The sequence below is a fragment of the Sorex fumeus genome, unplaced genomic scaffold, assembly GCF_029834395.1.
Source record: "Sorex fumeus unplaced genomic scaffold, SorFum_2.1 ptg000039l, whole genome shotgun sequence".
NCBI lineage: Eukaryota > Metazoa > Chordata > Mammalia > Eulipotyphla > Soricidae > Sorex > Sorex fumeus.
This window is the reverse complement of record NW_026606096.1, coordinates 14,978,595-14,990,400: the sequence shown is the minus strand read 5'-3', so window position 1 is coordinate 14,990,400 and position 11,806 is coordinate 14,978,595. Positions and strand designations below refer to the sequence as shown.

At 44.7% G+C, this 11,806-nt stretch overlaps 1 protein-coding gene across 1 annotated transcript; it reads left to right on the top strand.

Annotated features, from left to right (window-relative positions):
* The first annotated feature begins 2,899 nt into the window (after positions 1-2,899).
* Positions 2,900-11,577, top strand: LOC130028145 (tripartite motif-containing protein 75-like). The gene is made up of 3 exons (XM_056118855.1): positions 2,900-3,120; positions 9,983-10,080; positions 10,190-11,577. Exons 1-3 carry the CDS (start codon positions 2,900-2,902, stop codon positions 11,575-11,577), a joined length of 1,707 nt encoding a protein of 568 aa, XP_055974830.1.
* The last annotated feature ends 229 nt before the right edge of the window (positions 11,578-11,806 follow it).

Here is an 11,806-nt window from a genome sequence, read left to right as displayed (position 1 = left end):
GGAGGATCTGGGTGGAAGATGCTTGACTCCAATCCGAGTAGGCTTGGAGGTCTCGGACCCGGAACCTGCGTGGCTTTGAAAATATGTCAAGTAATTTTGTGAGCCCATAATCAAGAATAATCAACCTCTTACCGAAATGTGTTTCTTTTTATGGAGTCAGAGAGAGAGAGTACAGTCGGTAGGGCGTTCACCTGCATGAAGCTCACCAGCTTTGGTCCCTAGTACCAATTATTCCTATTCCACATATCCCTAGTCCCCATCAAATATGAACCTGAGCACAGTGCCAGAGTTAAGCCTGGAGCACTGCTAATTTGGGGTGAAAGCAATCAAACAAAAAATATACTGAGAAATGAAATAAAATTGATTATCTTTTTATTTGTTTTCTTTTTGGTCCATACCTGGTGAAGCTCTAGTGGGCCCAGTAACATCTCCATTGTGAGACTTGTTGTTACTGTGTTTGGCATATAGAATATTTCCATGTGGCAATAGAAGCATGCTGAAAGTAAATTATAGACCGAAAATGATTACCACTCAATGCCTTGTTTGCAAACCACAACACCCAAAAGGAGAGAGAGAACAAAAGGGAATGCCCTGCCACAGAAGCAGGATGGGGTGGGAGGAATGGGGGGTGGGAGGGATACTGGGACCAGTGGTGGTGGAAAATGGGCACTGGTGGAGGGATGGTAGTTGATCATTGTATAACTGAAACCCAAGCACAAAAATTTGTAAGTCTACAACTGTACCTCATGGTGTTTCACTAAGGTAAAAGGTAAAGGTAAAGGCCCTCCCGTTGTTCGTTGATTTGCTCGAGCGGGCCCAGTAACGTCTCCATTGGATACTTTGTTGTTACTGTGTTTGGCATATCAAATACATCACAGGGAGCTTATCAGGCTCTGCCGTGCGGGCGAGATACTCTCCGTAGCTTGCCGGGCTCTCCAAGAGGGGCGAAGGAATCGAACTCGGGTCGGCCATGTTGGCTGCGTGCAAGGCAAAAACGCCCTACCGCTGTGCTATCACTCCAGCGATAGTGTTTCACTAAATAAAATAAAATAAAATAAAAAAATAGAATATTGCCCATGTGGGCATATTTGGCATATTGAATACGTCACAGCGAGCTTGCCAGGCTTTGACATGCGGACGAGATACTCTTGGTAGCTTGTTGGGCTCTCTGAGAGGGGTAGAGGAATTGAACCCAGATCGCCCCGGTCGGCTATGTGCAAAGCAAATGTCCTACCAGCTGGAGCAATAGCACAGCGGGTAAGGCATTTGCCTTGCACACAGCTGTCCTGGGTTTGATTCCTCCGCCCCTCTCGGAGAGCCCAGCAAGCTACCAAGAGTATCTCGTCCGGACGGCAAAGCCTGGCAAGCTCCCCGTGACGTATCCAATATGTCAAAAACAGTAACAGCAAGTCTCACAATTTGTTGTGAGATGCTACTGGTGCCCACTCAAGCAAATTGATGAACAACAGGATGACAGTGCTACAGTGCTACCTGGCGAGTCTCAATATTATTCCAGCCTTTGCATTTAGGAATCACTCGTGACAGTGCTCAGGGACTATTTTGGATGCTATGGACCAAACCTGGGTTGGCTGCGTGCAATGTTAGCACCCTAACAGCTGTGGACATGGGCAGGGACATGGCCAAAGCAGGAGCACTTTCATGCTACTGAGCGCAGGGTTTGCTCTTGATGGACTGGGTGAAGTTTAGAAATGCGAAAATTCAAAGACAATATTAAGACTTTCACATAGGCAAAGAGGTAAATAAATGGTGGCACAATCACAGAGTGGTGAGGACTAATCAACGTCATTTTAAAAAACAGTTTACTTCATTTGTTGGGCTGGAGCCATGGAACAGCGGGTAGGGCATTTGCCTTGCATGCGGCCAACCCAGCGGACCCGGGTTCGATGTTTCTGCCAATCCTTCCGAGATCCTGGCAGCTACTGAGAGTATCTCGCCCTCAAGGCAAAGCCTGACAAGCTCCCTGTGACATATCCGATATGCCAAACACAGTAAAAACAAGTCTCACAATGGACACGTTACTGGGCCCGCTCAAGCAAATCGATGAAAGGGAGGACTGTGACCGTGGCTTCCAATTATGGCACCACAATCTACCAAGGCGTTTGTAGTAGAAATTGCGGCTATGTTATTCTGACACCAGCCCCACCACCAATTTTATTGGCTGCACCCAGAGGTTATGTATGCATATTCGAGAAAAAATATTTTCGAAGCCTCATTGCAGCACTGCAGACTCTTAAAAGGGAAAATTGTGGGCCTAGTGACCCTACCAACCAATCAAATTGATGAAATCCCTCCATCATTTCAACCCCTTCCTACAGTCCATTAGTCATTCCTGGATGAGTCTCTCCAGCTCCACCACTGATGTATATAAACACACCGCTGGGTGAAGAGCGAACAGTGCCCAATGCAAGGCTGAAGTCTGCATCCTGCAAGGAGAGTAGCTCTCCCGTAGCCTCAGGCACTGTGCTAGGCCAGTCAGGACCAAGGTGAGTAGGGATCAATTAGGTGTTATGGGGGACCAGAGTGGGGTATTGAGATTAACCAGATAATATTTTATACTAAAACTCAGAGTTGAGTGACCACTCCTGTGATGTGAATGAGGTCATTTGCTCATCGCAGAGAGCTGTGCTGTGAAACAGTATCAGGTGAAACAGGGGACCCTAATGTATGAAGGCCCAGAAGTTGATTTGCTTATTGGTAAATACCATTTGGAGGGCGTTGAGTCCAGACGTACACTAGATTCTCAGAGACCATCCCTGAGTAAACGAAATTGAATTCAGAACAGAGGTCTGAATAGGTGATTTTTTTCTGGCTGGAGGAATTGTGGAGCTCTGCCTTGTGAAGGAAAAACACCCTAGTCCTGCCCATCCCACACCTGAGGATGGAGGAGGTGTTGGCAGCCCTGGCCAAAATGCAGCCAGAGCTCATCAGTCACATCTGCCTGGACTACCTCAATGACCCCATCACCATCTACTGCAGACACAACTTCTGTGACTCCTGCATCCGCATGTCATGGAAGGACTTGCAGGATACATTCCCTTGTCCTGTGTCTCAGCAATCCTGCCAGGAGTTGCGCATCAGTGCCAACGCCCAGCTGGGCAGGCTGGTGGACCTGGCCAAGCTCCCATACAGCTCAAGGAGCAGAGAGATGGCATGTGCAGAGGAGGGCAGGGGTGGGGAGCACAGGCAGGGGATGATCCTCTTATGAGAGGAGGACCAGGAGCTGGTGTGTCCCCTGTGAGCCCAGGGCCCTGCCCACCAGGGCCACCACGTCAGGTCCGTGGCTGAGGCAGTGGCTCACAGACAGAGGGTCGGCGACTGCATCAAATCCCTGAAGAAACAGCTGGCAGAGGTGCAGAAGTGAGAAGTCACCCATGACCGAAACGTCCTGCAGCTGAGAGCAGATGTGGGAAAGCACAGGACTCGGCTGGCCTTGAAACTTGCGCAGCTCACCCAGTTTGTGGAGCGTGAGCAAGATGCTGCTCTCTGCAGGCTGGCAGAAGGAGACAAGTGCCTGCACACGAGAGAATGCCACACACAGCACCAGGAAAGCGGCATGCTCAGAAAAGCTTGGCAGGTTCCAGAAGGGAAGTTTTCACTTAAAGCAGCATTCTAGACTGAAAGAATTTCTACTTCATCAGTGAAGTCCACTGGCAGAGAGCCGGTGTGATAATGGAGACAGGGCGATTTTTCCAAATGCTTGTTGCATCCAACAGTGACAACAATAAAGCCAGAATACATATTAAAAAAATGAGTAATGTGGTCTGGAATCAGAAAACAACTTAGTGTCTAGAGAAATTGCCTGAAATGCTGGAGTGCCTGCCTAGCAGGGGAACATAGAGGTTAATTACTCAGCAACACTTAAAAGCTTTGAGCACCCTTAGCAGCAATCCTGAGCAACACATCGGGAGCCAGGAACAAGCACTGAGCACTGGCACTGGGTCTGGTGTGGTCCCAAAATTAACAACAACAACAACAAAAAGAAGAAGATAATTATATTGTAAAAATATCCCTAGTAACACAGGTATAGGAATTACCGAAAAGTTTAGAAAAGAACAATCTAGAACTAGACTACTGGGATAGAAAATCAATTTTGGAGGACTGCTGTCTTGCAAGTTTTCATCCTGTGAACTAAGAATTCCAAGCTTGGCTCTGGTCACCCCGGTGTTTTGCAGTGATGGCAGTTACAGGAAAGGCACTTCCTGAGCACATGGTTTTCTCAGGCAGTTCCTTGTGGCCCCAGATCTCTCCCTGGACCCCACACACCCCAGGACCCCTACTTACTGCTGCCAGTCTAAAGAGGATTTGCCCTCAAACCCTTAGGACCACTCATTTCTACTCCCACTGCAGTTCTAATTCTAATCTGACTCGACCTGTGGGGAAATACATTTTTCCAAAAAGTTCCTTAATGTGGTTAAATAATACTCATTATTATTCTTATCATCATCATCATCATCATTTGCATCATATTTGTATTATTTTGAATTGAGGACTGCAGGTGAGAGAGTAGGATAGAGAAGCCCACTTCTCCTGCCACTTTCCCCTTCACCAACCGAGCAGGCCCCAGCTCAGTTTGCTGTCAAATGTCCCCAACAGTCACTTTTCCTGAGCTGTTTCCACGTGCTAGAGCTTAGCCGTGGGGTTTTGAAGTTGCTTTTGCTTTAATTGCATTAGAGTTCGAGATCCCAAGCTTGGATAACCTTAAGCAGTATGTATTCTGGCAGGTTTTTAAAAAGAGCAGTTATGTCGGAGCTCAAAGGGGAAACTGAGGCAAGGGAAATAGCAAAGGGTTCTCTAAGCTACTGGTGTGAAATGTTTCACTGTGATGTAGCTTCACATTGAGTCAACAATTGTTATTAACCTGTAGTTAAGGAGTAAGCAGATTCATAAACTTTCGAACCCTGTCACTCCTTAGTGCATGTGTCTGTATATACATATATATGTGTATATATGTATATAGTCACGGTCACGGTCATGGTCCTCTCGTTGTTCATCGATTTGCTCAAGCGGGCCCAGTAACGTCTCCATTGTGACACTTATTACTGTGTTTGGCTTATTGAATATGTCACGGGGAGCTTGCCAGGCTTTGCTGTGCACGCAAGATACTCTTGGTAGCTTGCAGCGCTCTCTGAGAGGAGCAGAGGAATCGAACTCAGGTCGGCCATGTTGGCTGCATGCAAGGCAAGTGCCCTACCTGCTCTGCTATCGCTCCAGCTCTATATAATAGAGTAAATAATATAGTTATAATATATATAGAGATTTTGGAGGAGATGAAAATCTCTCTCTATATAGATAAATACGTATCTATCTATCTATGCACACACTCAACAATACACACACATATGTAACGGTGTATGTATATGTGTGTGTGTGTCAGATGAAGATGTTTTCTAGTGAAGAGTTATTTATTACCTATTAGATGAACCCTCATATAAAATGGATCTAGGCGGCAGGAAGCTGACAAAAAGTGGACTTGGGTGGAAGTTTGGAATCCAATCAACGCTTCAGTGGTGAAAGAAAGAACATGTCTTTCCAGTGTCTTTGTAAACTAAGAGAACTTTGTGGCACTGAAAGGATAAAGTGAGGATAAAAGGTGCAAGGTTTTCTCTAAATCTCCCGTTAGCTCTAGGCCAGTCCACCAGTTGTTTCTTGGAGGTGGGATCATAACCCTTTCCTGAGATTGGTTGCTATAGTTGGAAGACCCACCCAGTGGAGACCCACCTAGTGGAGACCCACCCAGTGGCCTTTAAATGAGCTGGCCAGCTCAGAGACCGCACACTGCTGCCAGGCTGCCCTCACAGAGCATTCAGGAAATCCACTGCAGACTGACCCCAGAGGAACTCAAGGCCTTTACAACTAGCCAACCAGGTAAGCATGGGATTGAGACGATGTGGGGGGGCAGAACTTTGAAGGGACACGTACTCTGGAGATTTCTGGCCCTGCAGAGACAGAGATCTGCACCTATAAAGGAAACACACCCTCTGTTCAGTTTCCTGGAAAAGATTTTCCATTCATTACAAATTCCAGTTCCTCTACCTTTCTCTTCTTCATCACATATATTCTTGCTAAATTCAGATAGCAATTTGCACCGTGACATAGATCAGACACAGTGGAGAAATGTGATGGATGGGCTCACTGTGGGACTTGGGGTGCAGAGGGGACACAATGACTGACACCTGATATGTGATGAACCATCTGAAGAAGCTGGTGTTAATCACCATTCTAATCCCAAAGAAACTCTGTGTAAAGAATATCGGACTGGAGGTGACTTTGGGATAGAACTGGACAGTTGTGGGTACTTTGTCAGTGAGAACATTCACTTTGTATACCAATTCCATAGCTTTCCACCACTGTAATATTACATTAAGTAAGTAAAGTAAAGTCCCTCCTGTTGATCATCGATTTGCTCGAGCGGGCCCAATAACGTCTCCATTGGAGACTTTTGTTGTTACCGTGTTTGGCATATCGAATACGTCACGGGGAGCTTGCCAGGCTCTGCCGTGCGGGCGAGATACTCTCGGTAGCTTGCCAGGCTCTCCGAGAGGGGCGGAGGAATCGAACTCAGGTCGGCCATGTTGGCTGTGTGCAAGGCAAACGCCCTACCGCTGTGCTATCGCTCCAGTTAATATTACATTAACCTTATTATCTGAAGCATAACATTTTTTGTCTTTAGAGAGGGCCATAGAGGCATCACAATTGCCTCATATGCATCTAACTATGGTTTGATCCCAGGCTCCACATAATGTCTCCGTGGCACACACCAAAGAGAGAGACAGAGACAGAGACAGAGACAGAGACAGAGGGGGAGAGAGAGAGAGAGAGAAAGAGAGAGAGAGAGAGAGAGAGAGAGAGAGAGGTTGGAGTACAGTTTTGAATTAAAGTAAAAAAGAGAAGCACTGACATGGAAATTGGCTTGTCAAGAGTGTGGTTAGAAAAACAGTAGTAGTTTTGGTTGGACATACGTAGTTTTTATATCAATTTTTATCCTGATATACCATCACCCGCATTGCATCCTCAGTTAAGTTATGTGGACAATATTGAAGGGTTTGTTTAACTGTGGTTTGTCTGTTTCCTTGCTTTGTTTCTTTATACTCCACATATGAATGAAATAATGTTCTTTTTTTCTTTTTTTTTAATTGTTCTCTGGCATCGATCTGTACTAAAGGTTGTAAACTGATTTTTGAGCATCTATCTGTGTTCAGGGTTTACCCCTGCCTCTGCGTTCAGGGATTACTCTCAGCTGGATTCCTGTGACCAATGGGCTTCTGAGGATAAAACCCGCATCAGACACATTCAAGGTTAGTTCCTTACTCACCTTACTCTCTCCCAGCCCAATTGTGATCTTTAAGAGAGCTCCCTCATACGTATTTTTTTGCCCTGCTTCTCTACTCTTAGGTTTCATTTATCTTTGACTCTTCTTTATGATGTGTTTTGAAGTTTTTCTCCTTGGACTTATTCTATTTGGAACTTCTAAAGCTTCCAGTGTGAACGTACAGTGGGAGTAGCATTTGCCTTACATTCAGCTGACCTGTATTCGAACCCCAATATCCTAGTCCTAGGTCCCTGAGCCCTGGAGAAGTAGTTGCTGAGTGCAGAACCAGGACTAATCCCTGAGCACCACTGGGTGTGGCCCCAAAACAAAACAAACAAACAAACAAACAAACAGCTTTCAGCATCTGAGTGTATGGTTCAAGCCTTGCCTTGGAGATGTTCTTAGCTTCAATTCTCCCTCCAAAATGTAACACCCTATTCTCTTTTATTTGAGACCCTTATTATAGGGATATTTCTCTTCATGCCAAACCATCTCTGGTATTTTCTTCTTTTAACATGTTTGCAGTTTTTAAAATTTTTTTTTTGATCTTGGAATTTATCTTGTTCAAACACTCAGATTTTTTCCCAGCTTCTGTCATTCTGTGTTTATTCATAATGGGTACTTCTCTCCTTCTTGATTATCAAGCTTTAGTCAATCAGGGAGTTATTCATTACTAAATAATTACTAGATTTTTCATGACTAAAAGTCTGGTTCTGCACAGGGGATTGCCCTGCCACAGAGACAGGGGGGATGGGGGGATGGGGGTGGGAGGGATATTATCCATGGTGGTGGAAAATGGGCACTGGTGGAGGGATGGGTATCTGAACATTGTATAATTGAAACCAAAGCACAAAAAATTGTAAATCTACAACTGTAAAAAAAAATAATAAAATAAAGGGAAAAAATTAAAAAAAAAAAGAGAGAAAAAAAATTCTGCTTCTGACCACATTGAGTATCTGTCCAGATTTCTGATAGTTCCACTAGGGACACAATGTGTGCATGTTAGTCATATATGAGAAGATAGGGGATGGTGAATTGACAACCCTCATTCTACTCTGTGTTTCTCTATTTTAACTAGGTCTACTCTCTCTCTCTCTCTCTCTCTCTCTCTCTCTCTCTCTCTCTCTCTTCTTTCCTCCCTCTTGTCTCTTCTGAAAACACTTATCATACCTGGCAGTAAGCACTCACTCAGGCTTCTCCGCCCACCTCTATGGGTACAACAGCCAAAAAGTGAGACACAGGGCTAACCAAGGGAGTGACGTGGTGGCTTTGCTTTGTCACCTTATTGCTCATGAGGCCACTCTCAGTTCCTCCTGGGAGTCTCTCAACAGTGAGGTATGAGCAGCTTGGTTCCCAGTTTAAACTTTTTCATTAGAAGCCATATTCAAATGATAAGAGGACAAAAAGGCATATTCTAAACCTAATCAATCTAGCCATACAACATTGTGCCATTTTATCTCTTCTCTAATATCATGAAGCAAATTCCACACTACAGGTGACCTTTGGTGGAAATCCTCCACAATATTCACATTCACTGTCACTGTCACTGTCACTGTCCTCCTGTTGTTCATTGATTTTCTCGTGTGGGCCTAGTAACATCTCCATCGTGAGACTTTGTTGTTACTGTGTTTGGCATATCGCAAATGTCACGGGTAGCTTGCGAGGCTTTGCCAAGCGGGCAAGAAACTCTTGGTAGCTTGCCGGGCTCTCCGAAAGGGGGCAGAGGAATTGAACTCGGGTCAGTCATATTGGCTGAGTGCAAGGCAAACGCCCTACCCACTATGCTATCACTCTGTTCTAATATTTAAATCATAATAGCATGATTTTATTATAAGTAAAATCAAATAAGATGCCACGTTGCATTTGGTTATCATTTTATATGCTCTCTCTATATACATATATAGGCTGGAATTATAGCACAGTGGTAGCATTTTACTTGCAAGCTGCTGCCTGACTGAGCCGGGATTGATTCGTCGCCCTTCTCAGAGAGCCTGGCTAGTTACCGAGTCTTTTGCCCACACGGCAAAGCCTGGCAAGCTACCCGTGATGTATTTCATATGCCAAACACAGTAACAACAAGTCTCACAATAGAGATGGTACTGGGACCGCTGGAGCAAATCAATGAACAATGGGAGGAAGTGACATATATATATATATATATATATATATATATATATATATATATATCACTGTCACTGTCCTCCCGATGTTCATCGATTTGCTGAAGTGGGCCCAGTAACATCTCCATTACGAGACTTGTTACTGTGTTTGGCATATCGAATACGTCACGGGTAGCTTGCCAGGCTCTCGGAGAGGGGCGGATGAATCAAGCTCCTGTCGGCCATGTTAACTGCTTGCAAGGCAAACGCCCTACCTGCTGTGCTATATATATTTGTTTCAGACAATTTATACTTTGCATTGACCTATCTCCACTTGTCTATATGTATTTTTTTTTCTTTTGACAGTATATGGTAAAATTATCAAACTAAAGTTACTTGGATATCCTCGACGTGGCATAATTTCATCACTTTCTTGATCTTGTGCCTGTTTTGTAAAAAAAAAAGGCCAAAATGCCAAGATAAATGAGTGAAGGGGACCCAGACCCCCAGAAATTGTCGACGGTGATCATCTGGCCACACTCTCACTTGGCAGCTGTAAAGATCTCAGGATCTGCAAAGAAGAAATCAAAAACAAGTTTGTGGTAGTAAAACTTGCTGAGAACCTGGAAAGAGGTCAGCTTTCCTCAAAGCGTGAGTGCTAAGAAGAACGTTGTTTCTGACCTTAGAGTGGGTAGAGAACCAGAACATTCTCAAAGGAACTTCTTCAGGTAGCCCTATTCCTGACCAATGGCGTTTTCAGCTTTCCTGGCTGAGATCCCAGCAGAGGTCAGCTGCCCTCACTGTCTGGATTACCTGAGAGACCCAGTAACCCTTGAGTGTGGGCACAACTTCTGTGATTCCTGCATCCACCAGTGCTGGATTGACTTCCAGGACGTCTTCCCGTGTCCCATCTGCCTCCACCACTCCCCTGACAGGAACTTCAAGAGGAACAACCAATTGTGTCACGTCACAGAAGTCCTTAAGCAGCTCCCCACTGGAAAGAGCAAAAGGAAATGGCAGGCAGAGGAACCCCTGTGTGAGAAGCACAATGAGGCCCTGGATCTGTTCTGTGAGGAGGACCAGCAGCTGTTGTGTCCTCAGTGTCGAATCTCCACTCACCACCAGGCTCACCACCTGATCCCCACTGACAGAGCTGCAGAGATTCAAAGGAAGAAGCTCAAAGGATTCATAGAACTTCTGAAGAAAAAGATAAGCGATGCTGAAAAGGAGTGTGAAAATCAAATTAAAAGAAGTGTGGAAGGAAGGTGGAAAATCGCTTCTTGGAAAGAAGAACTACAAACTGAATTTGAGCAGTTCAAACTTTCCTTGAGTGAAGAGCAATTTTCAATTCATGTCAGCTTGCTCAATAGAGAGAGAGAGATGGAAGAACAGATAGCGCAGAATAAGAGCCAAAGTTTAAGCAGTATGAACACAGTAAAAATTCTCTTGGGTGACATAACAGAGAAGTGTTTGCAGGCTGACCAGGATTTTCTAGCAACTGCTGAGAACCTTCAGCATAGGTATAAAAACCCACTCTTCCCTACAGTCTCCTCATGTGAATTCAAGAATGAGAGCTACACTCTTCCTCCCAATTATGTTGGTCTGCACAAAATAATGAGCAAATTCCAGGAGAATTTGACACTGGATCCTGATACCGCCCATCCAAGTCTGACCATCTCCAAAGATAGAAGTAGTGTCCACATTGGATCAAGTCACCCTCACCTGCTGGACCACCGCCATGTTGACAACATTGTTCCTTTCCCAGCTCTGCAGTGTTGTGAGTCCTTTGATGGAGGCAGGCATTTTTGGCAGGTAGAAGTGAGAGGCATAGGCGAATGTTCCCTCGGAGTGTTTAAAGCATCCTTCCATGATCATATTTGGACACTTCCCCTCTCTCAAAGTGACTTATGGCAATCAGATATCACCTTGACTCTCCCTGGTAATATGCGCATTGAAAGGCCAGAACAATTTGTGAGAACGAGAATTGGTGTTTTTCTGGATTATGAAATGGGAGAACTTTCTATTTTTAATATGAATAACAGGTCATGTTTGCATAGGCTCACTGGTACACTCTCAGAAAAAGTGATACCCTATTTTGCTATTGGACCTTTATCGAAATCTCTCACAATGCATATCGTTAGAGACTAATGATGTGAACATACTGGAGGATAATGTGGTCTGTGGTATGTTTCTTCCCTCTGTTATTGAAGGTTCAATGTAAATAAAGCTTTTCACACAACTGCTAAAAGGCTTCTTTGATTTTTTTTCCCCATTTCATCTTTGCCTGGGAAAATTGACAGGAGACCCTTTCGTATCAAGTGAATCTCTGTAGACAAGCAAGTTTCTAGTAATGTTAGAATAATCACTGCATGCCAGC